Source organism: Microtus ochrogaster, chromosome 8, assembly GCF_000317375.1.
Source record: "Microtus ochrogaster isolate Prairie Vole_2 chromosome 8, MicOch1.0, whole genome shotgun sequence".
NCBI lineage: Eukaryota > Metazoa > Chordata > Mammalia > Rodentia > Cricetidae > Microtus > Microtus ochrogaster.
This window is the reverse complement of record NC_022015.1, coordinates 43,485,707-43,509,249: the sequence shown is the minus strand read 5'-3', so window position 1 is coordinate 43,509,249 and position 23,543 is coordinate 43,485,707. Positions and strand designations below refer to the sequence as shown.

The 23,543-nt window shown below is 38.5% G+C and overlaps 1 protein-coding gene across 1 annotated transcript in view; it reads right to left on the bottom strand.

Moving 5' to 3' along the window:
- Positions 1 to 20,484, bottom strand: part of LOC101984174 (glycine N-acyltransferase-like protein) — a 24,877-nt gene extending 4,393 nt beyond the window's left edge. Inside the window, exons 1-4 of the mRNA XM_005351990.3 lie at positions 20,324 to 20,484; positions 10,502 to 10,597; positions 3,080 to 3,187; positions 95 to 221 (exon numbers count right to left, since the gene is read on the bottom strand). Coding sequence (XP_005352047.1) covers positions 95 to 221; positions 3,080 to 3,187; positions 10,502 to 10,579 — 313 coding nt within the window. The 5' untranslated portion in view covers positions 10,580 to 10,597; positions 20,324 to 20,484. The remainder of the gene's footprint in view (positions 1 to 94; positions 222 to 3,079; positions 3,188 to 10,501; positions 10,598 to 20,323) is intronic.
- Positions 20,485 to 23,543: the final 3,059 nt, after the last annotated feature.

The following is a 23,543-nucleotide window of genomic DNA, read 5'->3' as shown; positions in this document are numbered from 1 at the left end:
AGATTGCAGGGTGAGGTGCCCAGAGTGGAGAGTGATCCTACAGATGTTCATGCAGGAGGTCCCAGCAGCCAGCACGCAACTCCTGTCCTCTTACTTTGAACCTGCAGATGTTGTTTCCAGTTGATGGCCTCTGGTGTGCCAAGGCACTCCAAACAGTTCTTAGGATCCTTAGAATAGATCTGGTAAGTGTTGACATGGGGATCAAAGTCATCTGTCATCTCCTAGTGGGTTGGGCAACATAGAATCAATACAATTGATTATACTATCTATGTAAGTTCAATATTTCTCAGAATTTCATTACTCTTTTTCCTATTATTTTTTAAATTTATTATTTGAAAATTTCATATATATATACACAACACATTTAGTCATATTGTTACCACTCCCTCCAATTCCTCAAGACCCTTCCCAATATATAGCCTCTCCAATTTTATTTATTGCTTTAAAATTAATCATTGAGTCCATTTAGTACTGTCCAGATGTACATGGATTTGAGGCGACCCACCAGAACACAGGCATCCTGCCGGTGGCCGCTGACCCAAAAGAAGTGGCTCTCCTTCCCTCAGCTGCTACCGGCTTCCGTCAGGGTTGGAGGCTCAGGAACTCCTTTCCCATCCTTGCTAAGAATTTTCAAACTCATTTATCGCTGGGCAGCGGGGACACACTCCTATAACACCAGCACTTGGGAGACAGAGGCAGGTGGATGTCTGTGAGTTTGAGGTCAACCTGGTCTACAGAGCGAGTTCCAGGATAGGCTCCATAGCTATTGAGAAACCATGTCTCAAAAAACCACACACACATACATACACACACACACACACACACACACACACACACACACACACCACTCCTCACACTTATTTATCAACCCCAAGCAGAGATGTTTTCCTCAAATGTCAGCAGCATTTCTTAATTATTAACATCATGAAACCAAGACCAAAACTTCACTCTATTTGTAAATTTTTTATTAAACCTTATTTAATTTTATGTATAGGTACCATTTCAATTTAAACTCAATTAAATATGGTTAATGAAGCATTCTTCCCTAACTTAGTAATAGTCAGAAAAAGAAAAGTGATACTGTCAAAGGCCTTATAAAAATAAGTCTTATTCCAAACAGCCTCAAAACGAATGTGCCTTTTCTTTCTCTCTGTGTACAGAGTGTTTGCACAGGGATATGAGATATGCATGGAGGTCAGAGGTCATCTTTGAGGGCCAGGCCTCACCTTCACCTTGTTTACTGATGCCAGGGCAAGGCCACCTGCTTAGTAAACTTCCAGGAATTCTCCTGGCTCTCAAGCCCCACCTCTCTGTAAAATGCTGGGATTACACACAAGCATTGCTTTATATAGAGCTTTATGGGGCTGCTACAGATCTGAATCCAGGTCCTTAAACTTGCATGGCGAACCATCTCTCCACCATATATATATACATATATCACAACAGTATTGAAATTGGCAAAATGAATTTGTATTTGAATTTTTATATCTGCATGATAAAGTCATACAAGAAGAAAACAAGATGTCTTTAAACTGTAAAGCACAAAATACCATTCTTCAAAAAAAATGTGTATTTCTGGCAAAAACATCATGTAAGTTGTTCAAAAAGCTCTTCTCAAAGTAAACAAATGACAGCTGGGATTTTTTTGAAGATAAAGGGAAGTACTGAATACTCAACTAGGGCAGGCTACCCAGAAAATATTGCACAGAAATGCCCCTGCAGCTAGACAAAACTACAACTGACAATCCATCTTATCGCTATATTTGAAAACCAAATATTATTCATTTTTATATTTTAAGTAAATTAAAATTTAGTTTATAGTGTATGTTGTTTGGTGAGTTATTTTTAAAAAAAAGGAATGTTCCTGTGTATGTAAGAAGGTACATGTGATATTATGAAACACATCCTCATCACTATCCTCGTCAATAATAATAATAATAACATTGAATATCCTGAAGCCAATTAGCAGATCTGTTGTCTCACATAATTACTATTCTTTCTTTGGAAAGAGTAGCAAGAACTTAACTAATTTAGCAATAAATAGCATAAAACTTCATGCTGCACATTAGGTCTTTGGACTTGTTTAGCCTACAAATCTACTTGTTTGATGCCTTAGGCATGTAGCTCCTTGCTCACCACCATCAGTTACATGGGTTTCAGTTTTGTTCAGATATTTAGAAAATTTTTAGATACATAGAAAAATATTTTAATTCACATGTAGATGAGATGATATTGTTTTTCTGTGATTGCCAATTTCACTTACCACAATGTCTTCCAGGTTAATCTCTATTTTAGAAGACAATAGAATACCATTCTTTTTCTGCTAATAATATTTAATTTTGTACAGATATCACTTTCCCATTAATCTGTCTGTGGGTTCTAGGGTTATTTACAAATAATTCTGCTATAAATATGGCAGTGTAGATACTTGCTGTACTGATTTTATAATATTTCTATATTGTACCCAGAAGAGAGATTACAGGATCAAATGACAGTTCTATTTTGTACTGAGGTCCTTTCCTCCTACACATAGACTGTTAAGAAGTTTTGTCAAAGAAGAGTAATAGATTCTGTCCATTTTTTTTTCTCATCCACTGACATGGCATGTGGTGCTTTGATGGACCACAACTGCTGATTTGTACATGCTAAGCCAGCCTCTAATAACAGTGAGTCACTGTCGGGATTAATTGAGTCCTGGCTTTCAGATGCTCTGCCCTGCTAGAACCTTCTAAGTAAAGTTACTAGAAGCTGTGCCTAGTTAGAGGTCAGAGGATGGGATTATCACCTGTTGGCCATTGACTGCAGTGTATTTCAGCCTACATGGTGTTAATAAAAGGGGCTTTGGTATCAGTGTTTAAAGGTCTGCGTGTCTGTGGGTCTCTGAGTCTGTATTCTCAGCCTCCAGCCCCTTTCCCGAAGCTCGCGAACTGGGTTCTAGCACACACAGAATGCAGACACGGGGGCGAGGTGCGCGGCAATTGGAAGTTCCACCGAGATAATGGCAATTGGAGGTCCCCACCGAGATATCGGCAAGTCACTTCACTTAACCATGGAGTATAATCTTTTTTATGTAACTCACCTGCTCCTGAGGACGGACAATCACTGTGTTAAAATCGGGCCACTTGTCCACCAGAGCCTTGAGCTTGAATGGGTTTCCCTGATTCATGTGGAAGACAGTCCCATAAACCTAAATATTTCAACACGCTGAACAGTGAGCTCATTACACCGAGACAGTAAAAGCCTTTCATTGCCAGAATAATGCTGATCTCTATAAAATTAGTGTGTGTAAATTACACACTATCTAGCCCAATATTCAAGTAAATAGATTTTTAAACAAAAATCATGAAACTATTATAATAGTTAAATATGCAGATACAGTAGATTAGTAATCACTCAGTCTCACATCACAGAATTTTGTCCTATACATTTCTGTTTTCTGTCATATAAACATATGCCCATACAACCTTATAAACAATGGAATTTCCTAATGCATATGAATTTCACATATACTGTACAAAGGCATCCTTTCATGTCAAAAATCAGAAATGTACATACTAATGTTTAATAACTGCCTAATTGTTAGTATTTGGGATGAATTACTCTTGACATGTGATAAACTATTCAATATTCACTGTTTAGAGAGAGACTGTAGCTACAATACACAATCTTTCTTTTTCTGTGAGTTCAGTGACTATTGATCAGGAATGCCTACAAAACTATTGACTTATTGACTCTACTCACTTTGTGTGTAAGCACAGCAACCCCTGGTATATCCAGGAGCCATCCCCGATAGTGGACAGTCCCAGCAGAGGTAAGGAGTTGGTGAAGGAGGGAGTCAGCCAGGCCATGGTAGTCAGGAGAATCTTGCAGCCTGATTGTCTAGCAGTCAGAGTCCTTCTTTATTTATACAGAACTTAGTAAGTAGGGATATATTCATGTTGTTCCAAAACATAGATCATATAATTTTTGTTTTTGCATGAGTGTTTCACTTCTTTGCTTATAATATATATATATAGTCATTATTAATAAACTATGACAGAATAGAGTTATCATTTCCAATAATTTTCCCTCAAGTTTTGGGATCATTGATAAACAGAGTTATTATTTTTACTCATTAACTTCATAACCTAGTTTCTAGGAATTTAGAGGCATATGACAAGTTTTTCTCAGGCTGCTTACTTCCTTGACTACAAGGACATTTGACCAAAACAATCTTCAAGCCATTCCAGGCAAACTGCCATATTCCAAGCAGTGCATTATTAACTCTTAATGGTCACAGTGCCCAAGAAATATCCTTAGGCCCAAGCTGCTGCAGTTATTATTCAAATTTTGGTATAATGTAATATTTATATCATCTTTCTACATCATTCTTTGCCCATCAGTATAAGTCTCTGTATAGGACAAACGTAGTTTGAGCTACTATAAGTTTGTTGCTGTATATGCCACATAATTGCTTGAGTGTGTAGTGAGAAGAGGCTTGCAATCTGAACTGTGGTCAACTCCTCTAGCCCACCGAATCTTGTTGACCTTTTTACGTTTACTTTGTTTTGATTATCTTGTTCCTAGGTAAGTACAGGGACAGATGTTTCAAAAATATCTTATAGCCTCATAAAGAGACCTCTGGCTTCTTTATGTGTGTCACAACCTCCAAGGCATAAAGAAGATCTTCAAGTAGATAAGGGTATCTCCCTAAAATGGGGGGAATAATATGTTCTGGACTCTCAGGGAAGATTGGAAATAGCATTCCAGGGGGAAGGCATGAATGATTCATCAGAAAATTTCCATCAATCCTATATTCCCAAACTGTACAAATACTAAAAGTCTCTCATGAATGCAATGGTGGAGAGGAAAAGCTAAGGTGGCATGGCGGCCATCATGTGGCTCAGCTTTGCTGGATCCTTGTCAAACAGCTGTGCTGGCATTATGACTTCTGCCATCCCCATCAAGTATAGCTGTGCTGTGGTATTATTTAACTGCCCAATGAATTTTTTGGACAAAGTATTTTAAACCTGAATCATGGACTCTGCCATTTTGACAGATACCTTCCCTGTTCATCAAAAGGAGCAGTGACTTAGAATTATAGAAATCTCATGTGGTTTAGTCTACAAATGACAGCTATACATATTGTCAGAGCATCTGGCAGTTAACAGATTATACTGTTCATGTTTCTCATCCTCACAATCAGTATAATAATTGTACTAAATACATTATCTTCCTGTTGCCCAGAAGAATCCACATACACCAGTGGTTAACAAAAGAAAATGTCAACCACTGAGAGTCTATCTACTGCTGTGGGAGCTTGGCATCTGGTGGGGATTTTGTTTTGTTTTGTGCTATTGTAAATGGTTAAGTTTTTTTATTCCCATCATTCATTAATTGCTAACGTATACAAATAGAATTGAGTTGTTCTACTTGTATATTGATCTCGAATCCTTTAGCCTTATTAAACTTAAGTCTAGAAGATGGTTTTGTGGACTCTAGGTGATCATGTCCTCTGAGAACACACTACATTTTACCTCCCCCAACCACCTCCATATGTACTACTTTAATTTATTTTTATTGAATTATATACTGGTTATGTCACCAATGTTTCATTAAATAGGATAAGGGAGAATGGATATCATTGCTTAAGTTATCCATCTTAAGCAAAATATTCCATTTCTTTGCTAAATAGAAAGATCTTAATTGTGCATCACACCTACATGCTTTTTTGTCAAATTGAACAAATTCTCTTTTTTCCTAGTTTTCTGAGTTTCATATTTATCAAGACTACTATATTTTGTCTCATATTTTCTCTATACCTATTAATAAAGGTCAAGCTAGGTGTGGAGGTGAATACCTGTAATGTAGGTAATCAGGGGCTTTAGGCAGGGTTATGATAAGCTAAAGGGCAGTTTGGACTACTTATCAAGTTCTTCTCTTAAAACACACAAAAAAAGTTGGTCATGGTGGTTTACACCAGTAATTTCGGCATTTTAGAGACTAACGCAGAGGATAGTCATGAATTTGAGGCCAGCATGAATCATTTGTAAGATACAGGCAGTTTGGGCTACATTGTGAGATTCTGTCTCAGAAAAGAAACTAAGAAGGATCACATGAGTTTTATTCAGTAGTGTATTGGTATGATGATTTGTATTAATTAAGCATGAAGTCACACCTATTGCTTAAATACATCTTGATGTCTTGGTAGTATTTTTGAGGACTTTTGTGTTTATGTTAATGATGAATATAGTTCTATAGTTTTCTATTGGTATATAATTTTGGTTGTGTTACCATAATAACTCTGATCTTATAAAATAAATTTAGACATAGTCCCTCCTCTGTTGTATGCTGACTAATGTTGTGTGTGGTTGGTATTAGTTATTCTTTATGTATGTTATCTAGATAAAGCATTTTCTTTGTCAGAATGTTTTCATATATATCTGTGTGTGCAGGACTATTTAAGATTGTATATTTTTTTTTGAGACAGTTTTTTTTTTGAGTAGTTTTGAAGCATGTCCTGGAACTAGCTCTTGTAGATCAGGCTGGCCTTGAACTCACAGAGATACACCTGCCTTTGCCTCCCTCCCGCCCCCCGCTGAGTGCTGGGATTAAAAGCATGCCTGGCTATTAATTGTATGTTCTTAAGAAAACTTTGTTAACTTGTATTTGTCACATAATAACAGCATATCTGAAATCTATGAGTATATTTTCAATTACAGAGCATCCTTGTTATGTTTATGATGCTCTTTAGATTTTTGAAGATATCTTATATATCATTCTTCATTTGGGGAATATTTATCTTCTCTATTCTAGGTCAGTTTGGTTATAATATTATCAACAATGTTTCTAAGAATCCGATTATAAATGGATGATTGATTTTCTATACTTTTATTTCTTACTCAGATACATTTGTTTCTGTTAAAATGTGTATTTTTTCTTTTACAATTTACTCTGCTTGCTAGAGGGTTTATTTGTTCTAATTTTTCTAGTTTCGGGGCTGGAAATAAGCCAAGTAATTGAGATAATTTGTATGGTTTTAGTAAAAGAAGTTCTACGTGTTTCCCATTAATCAACACATTGGTTGTTGCTGTACCTCCATTGTTATTTAATTAATTTAGTCTAAATTTTTTTCTAACTTGGAAGCACAGTTCATTTATTATTGTGTTTTCATAATTTGCAGAAATTTGTGGAATTTCCAAGCATACTTTTTAATTTTAAATATAATTTTGTTTGAATGTGAGTATGTATGCATGTTCCTGTGTGATATATGTGCAAACATGCATGCCCATGTGTCTGCAGAGGTGAGAGGGCTGGAGAAGGGCACTGGATGTCCTTCTCTGTTTCTCTCCACCTTGTCTCTCTGAGACAGGTCTCTCACTGAACCTGGAGGAGGTTAGCAAACAGCAAGTTCCAGTGATCTGCCTGTCTCTACTACGTAGAGCACTGCCATTATAGGTGTGCATGTCCATGCCTGACTTTTTACTTGAGTACTAGGGATTCCCTACTCAGGTTCTTACACATGCAAAACAAGCACTTTTGCCCACTGAGCCATCTCCCCAGACCCTAAATTCCATTACTTTTAAGAACATTATTTATGTGCTTTTAAAACACTTAATGTGATTTTAATGTAATTTATATTTTATACAATTTAACGTGTACTTTTCAAACATTTAATGTAATTTTAGTAATATTTCAACTCTATATTGCTATTTATATAAATTATATCTATCTATATTATATATGTATATATACATATATATGTTAGAATTTTACATATTCTGTCTTGGAAAATGTTACAAACACTTGAACAGAATGTGGATTCTGCTATAGCTAATGAAAATATTCTTAAAGTGGCAGTTAATACAGTGAGCTCCCAACGTTTCTTGGGTATTCTCTCCTTTTATTTTCTTTCCCATCACCTCTATACATGAAGGAAAGAAGAGTATTAACCTTAATTATACTTGTGGGTGGTGTGGGCAGTCCTTCTGTATATGTGTTGCTTTTATTGGTTAATAAATAAAGAAGCTGTTTGGCCTGAGATAGGGTAGAATAGAGCTAGGTGGGGAAGACTGAAGACTGAACTGAATGCTGGGAGAAAGAAGAGAGAGTCAGGAGAAGTCATGCAATCCCGCCAGAGACAGATGAAGGATGGAACCGTGCTGGTAAGCCACAGCCACAGGTCGATACACAGATTAATAGAAATGGGTTAAATTAAGATGTAAGAGTTAGCAAATAAAAAGCTAGAGCTAATGGGCCAAGCAGTGATTTAATTAATACAGTTTCTGAGTGGTTATTTCAGGAGTCTGGGCAGCCAGAAACAAACAAGCAGCCTCCCACAAATATACATTTTGACCTCTGATCAAGATACTTAACACATTGTTTACATTTTGAGGTCATTGTCCTCATTCATTGCACAGTTGTTTAAAGATTGTTTAATATTCTAATATGAAGTTTTAGTCTTTAAGATATATAGGTATTAAGAATTATAGGTCAATATTCATGTTTGTCATACTTAAACTAATCAGGTTTTTTAAATACATAGAAATTGTATTCTGCATAGATAGGTAATCTTCAACCACTTCAAAGAGTTGTAGAATATGGAATTTAAATAACTTAAGGTTCTGGTGACATGAGACACATCTACTCCTGGCAGCACCAATCTACTTCACAAGGATGATGGGCATCAAAGAGGCTCCTCATGGAGTTTGTTAGCCATTTGGGCAAGAAGTTGCTCTTGCCTTAACTGTTTGACTGGACTTGTAGGACTCACAGAAAAATGACTGCTGAAGCTGCCTAAAGAAGGTGAGACAGTCCTTCAGCATTCCTGCTTCACGAAAGAGTCTGCCAGACATTCTGCAGGACACAGAAGAAAGTGACTGACTGATAAACTGCCAAAACAGGCAGAACTGTCTTTGAAACTTTCTGCTTCATGGAAAAGTCTGCCAGTCTACTATGGGCCTGTAGGCTGAAGATGGAACAGTACAGAAGAATTTTGGGTGACTGTCCAGGTAGCAAGATGTCTCTGTGAATTCTAGAGTTTTGGAAGTTGCTTACAATGTACTTCCTGTTTACTTAAGTAATATCATTTCCTGCTGGAGTCTTTGATGGAGTTGAAGAAAGACGGTTATAATTATAGTTCTCCTTAGTTATGACAAAAAATAAGGTAAATATAAATATTGGACCTGTAATTCTTTTTTTTAATATTTATTTATTTCTTTATTATGTATACAATATTCTGTCTGTGTGTATGTCTGCAGGCCAGAAGAGGGCACCAGACCTCATTCCAGATGGTTGTGAGCCACCATGTGGTCGCCGGGAATTGAACTCAGGACCTTTGGAAGAGCAGGCAATGCTCTTAACCACTGAGCCATCTCTCCAGCCCCAGGACCTGTAATTCTTAATACCTGCTTTGTTATATGTAATTTTACTATGTTAAAGTTAAAACCTTCCTTTTTATTTAAACAGATAAGGAGAAATGATGTGGGAAGTCCTTCTGTATATTTGTTGCTTTTATTGGTTAATGAATAAAGAAGCCATTTTGGCCTATGATAGAACAGAATAGAGCTAGGCAGAGAGACTGAACTGAATGCTGGGAGAAGGAAGGCAGTGTCAGGAGAAGTCATGTAGCCCCACCAGAGACAGACACACGAGAGAATCTTGCTGGTAAACCATAGCCACATGGCTATACGCAGATTAATAGAAATGGGTTAAATTAATATTAAAAATTAGCCAATAAGTTAGCACTAGTAGGTCAAGCAGTGATTTAATTAATACAGTTTCTGGGTGGTTATTTCAAGAATCTGGGCAGCTGGAAACAAACAAGTGGCCTCCCACAACATGTGGGTTTATTTTCCTTTTAGTTCTACCAACTTTTCTCTCACAATGAGCCATTATTGCTATGAGTGTAAATTCTATGGATAAATCAACATCTTTGCTGTAATACAAAAATATTCCTTATTCTTAGTAACATTCTAGCCATTTGTAATATGCATAAATAATTATGGGCAAAGCTATAATACACAAAGTTATGAATACATTTCTAAAATATAATTTCCTGCTCATGCAAAATTACATGCATGAGCTTCTTAGGAAGCTGGTGAAACAAGAATTGAATAATTATTAGTTTTGAGAAAGAGTCATATGGTTTAACCTCTTCTCAGATGTCATCAGTCAGAAAAATATTAAACATTAACATCACTGGCTTTGTCAACTTGCAACTCTGGGAAACAGCCTGTGTTATATAAAACCATTCTTATATGAGCACAAAGAATGTCCCTGAGTCAGCAAAGATCACCTAGATCACATTGCCATTCATTGTGGTGTGATCTAACAGAGCTTTCATTTCCTCTTCGGTTAAATGTATACAGTATGCCTCCCTTGCCTCAGGGGATAGCAACTAAATGTTGGCCACAAAGTAAATACCTAACCCAGAACACAGCTCATTAAATGTTCCTTCACATTACCACCTTGTTCCTAGACACTTGATAGTCCATTTTTCACAAGGACATTCCACATTCACCTTTAAGGACTCGGGAAGGTGTTTCCTTAAGGACTTCTCCAACATTTGCAGCATCTGTGAACTTCGCAAATGGAGCATCTTGGCAGCTACCTTATCCTAGAGAAGAGATTAAGAAATGCCAAAGACATCTGCTGTGAGATTGTGTCTTCTATATATGTGGTGGTTTGAAGAAGAAAGGCTACTATAGGCTTATGTATTTGAATGCTTAGTCATTAGGGAGTGGCACTACTTAGGACAGGAGGTGTGGCCTTTTTGGAGGAAGTGTGCCACTAGAGGTAGGTTTTGGGGTTTCGAAAGCCTAAGCCAAGCCCAATGGCTTTCTCTTCCTCTTCCTGTGATCTGTGCATCAGGTTGTAGAAATCTCAGCTCCTTCTCCAGCACCATGTCTGCCTGTATACCACCAAGCTCCCCAATCTGATTACAATGGACTAAATCTCTGAAACTGTACGCAAGACCCAATTAAATGTTTTCCTCTATAAGAGTTGCTGAGGTTATGGTGTCTCATCACAGGAATAGAACACTGACTAAGACAATATATGACAGGGAAACTATACCTCTGAAATATCAACAATATGGTTACCAAAATAAGACAAAAAAAAAATGACAATGTAGACAGGGGAATTCCTACAAGGTTCCTCCCCTAGATGAAGATCTACAGACGATCAATGGCTGCTAAGATAAGAGGGGTTGGTCTTCCCAGTAACGAGTTTCCTGATAGGTTATCCAATCCCAAGAGGTCAGCCCTAAACAGAAATGCATAGCACTAGTAAACTCAGCAAGTTGTGTGTGGGTGTGTGTGTGTGTATACATGTAACCATAATGGAAGAGTAAATGTTCATGAATTTGGAGAGTCCGGGTGGAGCACAGGGAGGAAGGAGAGGGAGAGAATGGAAAAATCATATAAATATAGTACTCACATAATTAATTTTCAAAAAATTCAAAAAGAAAGGCCAAAGAATGAGAAGAGTTAGAATACATGCAGACATAATGGGCCTTTCTAGTTCATGATTTAAGGTATATTCCGACTGTTTCATGGGTTCCTCCTATACTAAAGTTTTCACTAACTAGAAGAAGGGATAGGTATCTCTGAGAAATGATCATGAACTCCATTTTTCAAATTTTAAAAATATTTCTAAAGATTTGCTTTCATTCTTATAACATCTACAGTTCTAGCAATAAAGGGTATATGACGTTAACAAACCTATGCTTGAAGCATATATGGGCAAATTTTAGTAGATTTGTGTGTGTGCACAAGTGTGCAGTAGTATTGGGGATTACACCTAGGTCCTTAAGCATACTAAGCAAGTACTCTACCACTGAGATGCATACACTGATAAGTCCATTGAGTGACTTTTCTTCTATACAAACACTTGTAAATTTGAAACAAACTGAAAGGGATTAAGATGGATGGGTTATCTGTGTCACTGGCACTCGGTAAATGAGGTCATGATTAATTAGATAGTAGCCTATAAGTCTACTGCGAAGCACCTAGCTCTATGCTTGCCCATTATTTGTCAACATACCTTAATACGTAGATGAAGCACACCATTTCTCGATATTGACAACAAAAAAGAAAATCAAAAGGTGAAGGTGTTTCTTCTGAGCTCTTCCATGTGGATTGTAATGATGTTATAGTACACCATTATCAGGGTTGACATTGTGTTAGAACAATTTTACATAGAGATAAACAGATTAATAGGTAGATTGGTGGGTGGGTGGATGGATGGATAGATGATAGATAGATAGATAGATAGATAGATAGATAGATAGATAGATAGATAGATAGGCAGACAGACAGGGGGACAGACAGGGGGACAGATATATAGATGATATTCTTTAACTTTGACTCAATTTTTTAAATTAATTTACTTTTATTTTATGTATATTGGGGTTTTGCAATGGTGTTGGTGTTGGGACCCCCGGAATGGGAGTTATAGACAGTTGTGAGCTGCCATGTAGGTGATGGGAATTGAACCTAGGTCCTCTGGAAGAGCACTAAGTACTCGTAACTGCTGAGCCATCTCTCTGGCTCAACTCATTTATTTTTAATTTAAGTATGGTAAAACTAGCCAGGTGGTAGTAGCACACACCTCTAATCCCAGCACTTGGAAGGCAGAGGCAGGTGCATCTCTGTGAGTTTGAGGCCAGCCTGATCTACAAGAACTAGTTCCAGGACAGACTCCAAAGCTACAGAGAAACCCTGTCTTGAAAAACAAAACAAAACAAGAAAACAAAAAAACCTCACCAAGTTTAAATTAATAATTTTATGAGTTTTGGTAAATGACTACATTTGTTTAACTAGTACTATAACAATAACTCATATCATTTCTACACACTCATAAATCCAAAATTTTCTTTATCTGACTTTTGTATCCAAGAAATCATCAGTAGTTTTCTGACTCTGTAATTGTCCTTCAATAAAAATGTAAATTAAATGGAATTATTTAGTACATATTTATATACTAAATCTATATCAGAATTGTGTTGTATTTTTCATATGTAATACATTAAAATATATTTTGACACTGGTTTCTTTTAATAGTCAAATACAAAATTTTTTATATTTCAGCAGTACATTTATTATTTTTAATCAGTAGATAATATTTCATAATGCATGAATCAATTTTTATCCTTTAATCTTATGGACACTTGGTCTGCTATGGTTTATATACAGTTATTCATAAAATTATTATGCTAGTAAGTGTACACATTTATGAGAATGTTTTTATTTCCAGAAGTATATGCCACTCATTTGGCTTTTTAAGTATCTGCTTATCTTTTTTCCAAAGTGAATGTACAATCTTCCATGATCACTGTATGATGTGAGAGTCACCGGTTCTTCTCTAAAATAATCAACACTTGTCTATGTAGTCATAGCAGGAACCACGGATGCAGTATTCTGAAGCCTTAGCTCCTCACGGAAAAACACGCAGGGCTCATTACCAAGGCAGCAAAGGTTAAGGCCAACATATATTTCAGAAGATCAGTTTTCCAAGAGATTGGCAATGCTGGATTTTACCCAAACACTGACTTAGAGAAATCCTCCTAGTATAGATTCAGGGACTATGGGGGAATGGGGGAGTGGCTGAGGAAAGAAGTGGGAAGAGAGGAGGGACGGGAGGCTGCAGTCTGGATGTAAAATTAGTTAATTAATTAATTAACTAATAAAAACTGAAAAACAAAAAAGAAAAAGAAGAAATCTTCCCAATCCAATTTGTATTAGGTAAACAGCCCACTAGAAGGACCATCCTCTCCATTCATGTGGGGCTTGTGTGCGCCCTTCTTGTTCACCCAGGACAGAGATAAATACAGACCCTCCAAATCTTCATTTTTCCTTCAAAAACGATGAGCAGAACTTATAAATCAATCAGAAAATAATTATTAACTAAACAGATCAAATGTCTCCACTTTCCCTTGCTCAGTATACAGCATCCCTTCCCCCTAACAGCTTCCACAAAATAAATTGAACTCAGGTGAAATGTTCTCTGATCCGTAGCAGAGAGTGCTGCCCATTCCACGTCCCTGTACAAAGTTCTGTATGGTTCTGCTTATTCCTTTGTCATAAATAGCTAAACTGTTCATTCTCGTGGACCTGAAAGAACAAGGTTTGTGTTAGCCAACTTGACCCAGCTTCAATTGAGTTTGCCCTCATCACCTGACTGAACTTTGGCCCACTCTCAGCCTGAGCCAACACTCCCACACAGATGTCTCCTCCTCGCCATGAGGGCTCTCCATAGGCTGGCTTTCTCCACTGCAAAGGAGAACACCCCTGCTCACCTCTCCGATGTTTAAATGTTGTCTGCTGAATCTTTATTTCAATAGTCCCAACCTCCTGCAACCTGTTTTTCAATAATCCTGTACGTAACAATTCTTCTCTCCTTACCTAAACCTTGAATTATTTCATCTTCAGTTAAAAAAATGCTAAGGCCTCATTATAAGTTTACCTTGTGACTAGCATAAGAACCCAAATATCTGCCATGTCCATGCTTTCATCCTTTCTCATAATAAACCATGAATGAATGCTTAATGGTTGTTTTTCTAAGGAGTCAACTCTTTGAGGTTGAACAACACTATTTTGAAAGTCTCTTCATTCCATGAGTTTTATAATTAGAGTGGACCACAGAAAAGGGTGTGTGTGTGTGTGTGTGTGTGTGTGTGTGTGTGTGTGTGTGTGTGTTCCTATGGGGAGCAGAGACTGATGTTGAATATCTCTGGCAGCTTTCCTCAATCTTATTTCCTTTCTTTTCATATGTGTATGAGTACACATGTGGATATAATGTGTATGTGTGTGTTCACTATGTGTGTATTCACTATGTGTGTGTTCACTATGTGTATGTATGTTCACTATGTGTATGTTCACTGTGTGTGTGTTCACTATGTGTGTGTTCACTATGTGTATGTTCATTATGTGTATGTTCACGCTCACATTTGTGTTTGTATATGTGTGTGAGTACAAGCACAAGTGTCTGTGGAGACCAGAGGACAACTTTGCTTGAGGCAGAGTTTCTTTTTTTTTAATTTACTTATTTATTAAAGATTTCTGTCTCTTCCCCGCCACCGCCTCCCATTTCCCTCCCCCTTCCCCAATTAAGTCCCACTCCCTCATCAGCCCAAAGAGCAATCAGGGTTCCCTGCCCTGTGGGAAGTCCAAGGACCACCCACCTCCATCCAAGTCTAGTAAGGTGAGCATCCAAACTGCCTAAGCTCCCACAAAGCCAGTACGAGGCAGTTTCTTGCTTCTTCCTGCTGCACCCGCCAGGCTAGCCTGTGAACTTCCTGGGTTTCTCTTGTCTCCTCCCCTCATCTTCCCATGCTAGGATTACACGGTCTATTTTGCGAATCCTAGGGACCAGAACTCTAGTCCTCATGCTTGCATTATAAGTACTTTATCCACTGATCTGTTTCTCCAGCTCTCAGACCTTAACATTTTTTATTTTGATTAAGATCTATAAGAAGGTTATCAATTTAGCTATAAGCCCCAGTGGTCTTCCTGTTTCTTCATTTCCTGCAGTAGGATTATAGGCACATGAGTGTTGTGCCTGGCTTCTGACATGAAGACTTCATGTTTTTGGAGCAAGTTCTTAACCAACTCAGCCATCTTCCTAACCCCATAACCCCAATAAGAAATATCTGGAGGTAAAACTGAAACATCACACTTTTTTTAAAGCTCAATTCAATTCACAAGGCAGCAAATTGTGAATTCTGAAGAAGCCAGAGTCAAAAAAAAAAAAAGAAGCCAGAGTCAGCAAGGACCAAGATTTGTCTACCTCTTTTGAGTTCTTGCTTGTGTTCCCTCCTATTTCATGTCCATTTCTCTCTTCCCAAGTGCCTTCCCTGTGTGTCCCAGTCTCCAGCATAAGACAGGAAGAAGCAGCCATGTAGACAGTGCTTCAGCAGCACATGGTTGTAGCAGGCTAGATTCCTGTGACAAATTGTCAGCTGCTAGTGCTATACATTTAATCATTTAATCAAATCACTCATTAGGGTGTGGGGGTTTGCATGCCATGGTACACATGTGCAAGTCATACAACATATAGGAGTCAATTTTCTTCTTCTGCCATGTAAGTTCCAACTCAAATAATCCAGCTCATTGGCAATCAGCTTCACCAACTGAACCATTCCATCGCCAGCCTCTTTCTATTTTGAAATAGCCTTTGGCATAGAACTTTTTCTGTTATCTTAAAAGGTTATTATTATTTGCTCTAATTACAAAGTAGTATTTGAAAACTATTCAACTACCTTTCCCCCAATTCTAATATCTTTCTGAATCTTGCCCCCTCTTGAAAGAAACCTAAGGGTCTGATGTACACACTGTGTATGATCTAATATAAAGTGGTCTTTCTGCATCTTGACCCACTGTATAAAACTGAAATGATCAAATAATGGAATCATAGCAGAGTGAAATGATCAAACAAAGCCTGTGACCAATGACCATATCACATGTCCTGAGCAGCAGGACTTCACAAGAAGGAGATAGTTAGTTGTAGATCTGTAAAGACCTTAAAGAAGCCTGCATAACAACCATTGAGCAGAGCAGGCTGTTAGAAAGCACACTAGTGACCATACCCCCATGGAACCACTGGGTATCTTGTTAGGAACTAAGGAAAGGCCATCTTGTTGGACTTGAATAGCAGCTAGACTTTGGTGTACAGTTTGCACAACTCATCTTTCAAGACGAAGCCACCTTTATCCTAGATGATTTCCTTTCTGTTCCTTCCACTTTCTTGGCAATTTTAAGTGGCCCTTGGCCTATTTTGGGTGTCCATGAACTTACTTATCAGTGTTTAGGAACTAGGTCCAGCTGGCTCCTTCTGTTTACTCTGACTTCTAGCTCTTTGGTAACTAGGTTCAGGGATTTCCATTCTTTTGTTTGACCCTTTGAAACACTGGTTCTTTAGATGATCCAAGACAATATATATCTGCATGGTGTAGGAGGTCTTTCTTTCTATGTGTTGCTTTCATTGGTTGAATAAAGAAACTACCTTGGCCTTTTGATAGGGCAGAAACTTAGGTAGGCAGGAAAGACAGAACTGAATTCTGGGAGGACAAACGCAGGGTCAGAGAGAGCTGCCATGGAGCCAGCAACCAGGTCAGACATGCTAAATCTTTCCCGGTAAGCAATGACCCCATGGTGATACACAGATTACTAGATATGGGTTAAAGCAAGATGTGAGAGTTAGCCAATGAGAGGCTAGAGCTTATGGGCCAGGCAGTGTTTAAATGAGTAGAGTTTCTGTGTAATTATTTCGGGTATAAGCTAGCTGGGTGGTGGGACGTAGCCCGCTCCTCTCCATACTACATCTGCATAAACAGTGCTTGGATGAGTTTGCTCTTATTGGCTTCAATGACCAAAGATCTCACTTGTCTTTTGATCTTATTGCTTTAAGATGTTGGGAAATGCTTGGACTAATGAATCTTCCATGTGTGATCCCTTACCTATGTTTGTTCATCAATTATGTATGGGCAATGACAGGCTTTTAACTTACCCTTGAGCTATGTAGAAATTTTTTATTTTTTTTACTCTGCTCTCATACAACATACCCTGACTTAGAAAAAAATCTCAACCCGAACCACTGAAGCAAAGGAAGGCTTGGGAGAATTCACTTAGTTCTGTACTCTTCTTCAGTGCTCTGGTGACAGAGCCCAGGGCTTTGTATGTGAGCTCCGTAGCAGAGATACATCTGCATCCCTTCTAAGTGGTTCTTCTTTTAGCCACCAAGTTCAGGTCTATAAACCTTATCTGTGGTCTCTCTTTTCCACACAGAATGTTCCCTGGAACATCTCTTTATCATAAAACTATGCTATAGCACCCCTGATTTTTCTTCATTTTATTATTGTAACACTACCTTCAATGCCTTCTTTTAAGTTTCTAAGTCAGGTGGCTCCATATAAGCAGGAAAATGATAGAATAAGAAGAAAAATTACTCAAGAAAAGAAGAGCTTTGGAAATTCACAGTCAGAGATGAAGATGGATGACCACTGATTCGATGCAAGCAGAACATTGCTACAGAAGCACGGATCCCTGATAGGGGAAAGAAACAGAAGCCACTTCCTAAAGGTAAACCAGGTGGGGGACAGGCAGTTCTATCGTGTGGACAAACTAACAGTCCTCACTGGATTCAAATCCAGTTATGAAGGAGACAGTGACTTCTCTGCCAAATGAGATTTAGAGAACAGCATCTGGATGCCATCTGGAAAGAGAAGTTATTGTTAAAAGTTGAGTTGCTATGGGTCCTGAAGTCAGGGATGTTGATACTCAAGCCTTGTGAAAATAGAATGCAGTTGCCCTTCCCTGCTGGGGACTCCTCTGGGATATATCCTCAAATTATTTATTGTTCTTATCCAAAATGCCCACCACATTGTCAGATAAAAATTGACAGACTGTCAGAATAGCATAGTTCCTAAGAGAAAATTCTAGGTCATCTGAGTTGAGGTCTAGGTTCAACAAAATAACAGCTGGATGACTGCTGATAACCGCACAATTACATATATATATTTATGTATATGTATATATATATACATATATGTGTGTGTGTCTTCTCTTTACTCCATGTTCCTCATGGATAAGAGATAATCATAGTACCTGACCTCTATATTTGTATAGTAATTTAATGAGTTAATATCTATAGTGCATGAGAACAGAATCAGTAATAAATATTACCATTACTATCATGAGCTAACAGTGTAGTAATCAGACTGTGAAACTTTGTAATACATGTCAACATTTCGGGTTTACTAATTGGACAGACCTATTAAAACCAATATACTACACAGGATATTACTTCTCTTACTATTGAGTGTTATTAACTTTGCTCTCCAGAAATACTACTGATAAATCATGATTACAAAAAGTAGAACAATCACGAAACATAATTTTTATTTAGTTGACAACTGCCAAAATCTATTAAATAAAAAAGTATGGAGTATTTATATTATTCCAAGTTTTCTCATTTCACCTGGTGTAAGGATTCATTCTTCATTCAACATGAATATTTATGACCTCCCTCTATCCATGTGTTGAAATTCTAACAGTCACTCTTTATATACTGAAAGGTGAGACTTTGGAATTAGGCCTCAAGGACACACAACAAGAACACCATGTCTGAATCGGAAAACAGGTTGCCTCCTGGCATCACTGCAGGTTTTTTGGACTTGGACCTCCCAGCATCCAGAACTGTCAAAAGTGAAGCTGCTGCTGTCTATCAGCTTGCTCTCTTATGAAATTTGGTTTGAGCAGTCCCAAGAGTCTAAGACAAAGTAGCTATTGAAAGCCAGCTACTGAAAAGAATGGGGATTTTTAGCAGATAGCATCTTTTCCAAGTCCCAGAAAGACACACGATAGTAGAAGAGAGGCATTCCAAGAGGCAATCTGGCGTTCAAGTAGAAGCACCTCAGAAATTTCATGCAAATAAGAAGCAAATTGGAGTTTGATGCCAGAGCACGGCAGGAATAATAGTGAGTTTGCTAGGCACATTTGGAACCAGCTTCTGCACGTGTGCATCTGCACCCTGCAACAGAAACATGTTATTCAGCTAGTACAGGGAGAGAGGGAACAGGCACTCATTGGTGAGCTGCCAGTGCTGGCCATGGGCAAAGTCCTCTTGGAAATGGTATTTGGAAACTCCTTACGAAACCATTTCAACATTTGGAATTTGTCCCCCAAAAAAATCCATGAAGAAAATTATTTATGAAAAACTATACAAATACAGACACATCACCCTTTATGTACATTCATATATATGACATAAAAATATTTTTAAATTAAAAGTCCTTAATAATATAGTTAGTTGCATTATAATGAGGATTTTAAAATACATATGTTTTTATGGTTTTGAATAAGTAATTCATATTTTCTAAGTATTTTTCAAAGTGATTTTAAACAGGGAGATTCACTTATTTGGATAGTAGCAGTCCAAAGAAATCTGACTAGTATGTTACAAAACAATATTTGCATATACCCACATTAATAAATGTATATGTGTGTGTGTGTACACACATATATATCTCAACTGACAACACCTCCTGAATTAGCACACTTCCTCCCAACCTCAATTACATTTTCTGTCACAGAACTACAAACAGCAAGCTTTCAGTTTCTTCGTATTTACCAATTCATAATAAGCCCTGTCTCCGTTCAATCAAGCATTTCTCACAGATACCAGCAAACTGCTCTGTATATTTCTCCCCAAACATACATCTCACCACCAGTGAGCTCTAACAATTTCTATCCACATTCAACGGGAATATTGTGATGTATCCCCTTCAGTAGCGGGTCAAAAGGAGATGGCAAGTCCCCCAGTGTCCACTGCTCCTTTTCCTCACCTGCAATGCTGTCTCCTCTTTCGATCTCCACAGACGTCAGCCGGAAATACAGCTTGCCCTCAGAGTACGTGAACTAAGGGGTGCTTTGATCCAGTTTCTGGGAAGCTTTTGAGCGGAAGTTCTTAGAACATGTGTACCAAACTCAAAACACTATGAGATCAGGCCCCTCCCTCTGGGTGGTCCTTGTTCCAGAATCCTCTCTGTAACTGGGAAGTTAGTAATATACATTTGGGGCTTTTTTCCAAAAGAGTGGACAACTTTCTGCTCCCAGAAATCCCACTGTCACTCAGAAACTGAAGCCAGCAGACCAGGAGCTAGGGGATGTGTGGGTATAAACATGCAACAGAACATTATTTGGCCATAAAGGTATAAAAGTTTGATATGTGCTATGATATGGATGAATCTGAATACATTGTATTAAATGAAATAAGCCAGACACAGGTGAGAAATATCATATGATCCCTCTTGGGATATCTGTGTAGAGTAGGCAAATCCCCGGCCACAGAAGGTAGAATGGAGGTTACCAAGAGCTGAGGAAGTTAAAAGTTATTCTTCAGTAGGTACAGAGTTCACGTTGGGGAATGATGATATAGGTTGGGGTATAGATAATGGGAATAGTTGAAAAATACAGTCAATATATTTAACACTACTACAGTGCACACTTACAGTAATTAAAAGTGTTATGCAGACCTTACCATAATATATTTACTTATATGTATGGATATATGTGAATGTGTGTACATGTATGCATATGTAAGTGTATATATGTATGTATATATTGTGCATATGTATCTCCACAAAACAGAATAATTATTCCTTTTCTCAGAGACCAGGTCATTTTCCTGTCTGTACATCTCTTATCATTGTAGTTTTTACTGGCTTCAGGTAAATACATTTTGTTTTTTCTCAGCATAGCTGAAGGTGATCATTGTTACTTAAATATAATTGTGTGTGTGTGTGTGTGTGTGTGTGTGTGTGTGTGTGTGTGTGTACCTCTGGGTACATGAGGGAGTGCTCATGACTGTGTGTATACATATGGAAGCCAGAGATCAATGTTAGGTGTCTTCCTCAATGACTCTCTACCTTATTTTTTGTATCGAGAACTTTCTAATTTGGTCAGACTGGCTGGGCAGCAAAGCCCCAGAGCTCCTCCTATCTCCTCTTCTTAGTACTGGGATAACAAACATGTATAGCTTGTGCCCCAAGTTTAACTGGGTGGCAGAGATCAGAACTTAGGTTAGGTCCTCTTAATTACACGACAAGCACTCCACCAGCAAACATCTCTCAAATGTAAAGTCTTAGCTAAGCAACTTTAGCCAATGTTTTGCTGGTCAGTGTTTTGAAAACAGCTCATGTTTGTAGAGTCAGGCAGGATCCAGAAACCAAAGGCTACACAGAAATTTTACGCGCCTTGTGGTCCTTAGCAGAGCAAAGTTTGGATCACTTTCTAATTTTACTCTTGCAATGTACAACACTATCAACACTATACAAATCCCACTGAAGCACAAAGGCCTTGAACTCAGTGCCTCTGGGTTCAAAATTTGATGTAACATCCCTTGAGTGAAGCCATTGAACTAGCAAGAAATCTGGGTATTGAGGTATCTGAGAACTTTGCAACTGTGTCTCAAAGGGAGGAGGGGAGGGGATCAGGAAGAGGAGAGGAGGGGGGGATCAGGAAGGGGAGAGGAGGGAAGGGGATTAGGAAGGGGAGAGGAGGGAAGGGGATCAGGAAGGGGAGAGGAGGGAAGGGGATCAGGAAGGGGAGAGGAGGGAAGGGGAAAGCAACATATTTTTAAGACTTCACTTTAACACTTGCATAAAAGAATCATGTCACAGAAATTCCATGATTTATTCAACCAATTTTTGGAAATTTAGGATGCTTCCAAAGTCTTACTATTATTAAAGAAAAACCACACGAGAGGCATCTTTGTACATACTTCTCAATTTTGTACTTTTAATTAATAATTAACACACTGAATTGGGTTTCATTGCACACACACACAGAATTAGGTTTCATTGCACCATTTCCAGATAAAATTTATCTTGGCTCTCTTCCCCTGTCTCTCATGCCCCTTGCCCTCTCACCCTTCCCTGTACCCTTGTACAAACCCTCCCTTCCACACTCACGTCCTCGTGCTGACCCCTGCTTCCTCAACACTCCTTTCCCTTCTCGTGCTCTTTTCTGATTTCAGAGCCTACAATTACACTCACCCCAACTTATATACATACAGACATGCTTTATAAACTGGGATCTGAAATATGAGAGACTCACGTGCATTCTGTCTAAACATGGATTTTGTTTTTTTTTTTTTACTAATTCCCATATTCATTCATTTTCCCCCTAAAGTTACAGGATTTCATTTTCCTTCACAGCTAAATAAAATTCCACTGTATATATGTACCACCTTTTCATTATCCATTCATCTTTTGTTTCCACTTAGGCTGGTTCCATTCCTTCCTTATTGTTTACTCTGTAGTCTGTTCCCTGCTCTGGGAACAAAGGGAGCAGCTTCCCTGCTAGGCTTTCCAGAGCCCAGTCCCCCATCCTTTCTGCTTCTGCTCTGGCCTGTTGCTTCAGTACTTGAGTACACAAGTAGAGGCATCTGTGGGTGCCACCACATCCAAGATGTTCCAGCCCTGGAACCCCTGGCTTCATTCTCTCTTCCTAGGAACATTCCCACACTTCTACATACTAGGCTACAATTAGAGTCAGGGGATCACTCTGTCTCCCCAAGTCTTACACCCAGGAGTAGACACTGGGAAAGTTGGGTCTACAGGGGAGGGCCGGAGACAGTAAGGTTAAAAGGGGAACATGCAGTAGCCCCAAAGGTGCTTGAGACAAAGCAGGGTCAGCCAAGATGTGAGCAGCCAAGGGGCTCCAGCAATGTTTTTGCTTGCTAAGGAAGCATTGCTTGGGGGTCTGCAAAGTCCTAGAGGTCCTGCACAAAGAGCCGCCAGGTACTGAAAGGGGGTACAAAGGGGACTCCTACTGTTAAGCTGTAGCTGAGCTTGCTTAATCAAGACACTACTTGGAAGGACATTTATTTGGAGATGGTCATGGGATCCTGACAGGACCTAGGAAAGGGAAGCACCTGCCCTCAACACCGATCGCTGACACCAGTAAGAGAAACTACCCACAACCCACGACCACGAGGGTGGCAGCTCCCGGGATAGACAAAGGCTGTGGGCGGCTCACCCGTGTCTTGACGGAACTGGTTCA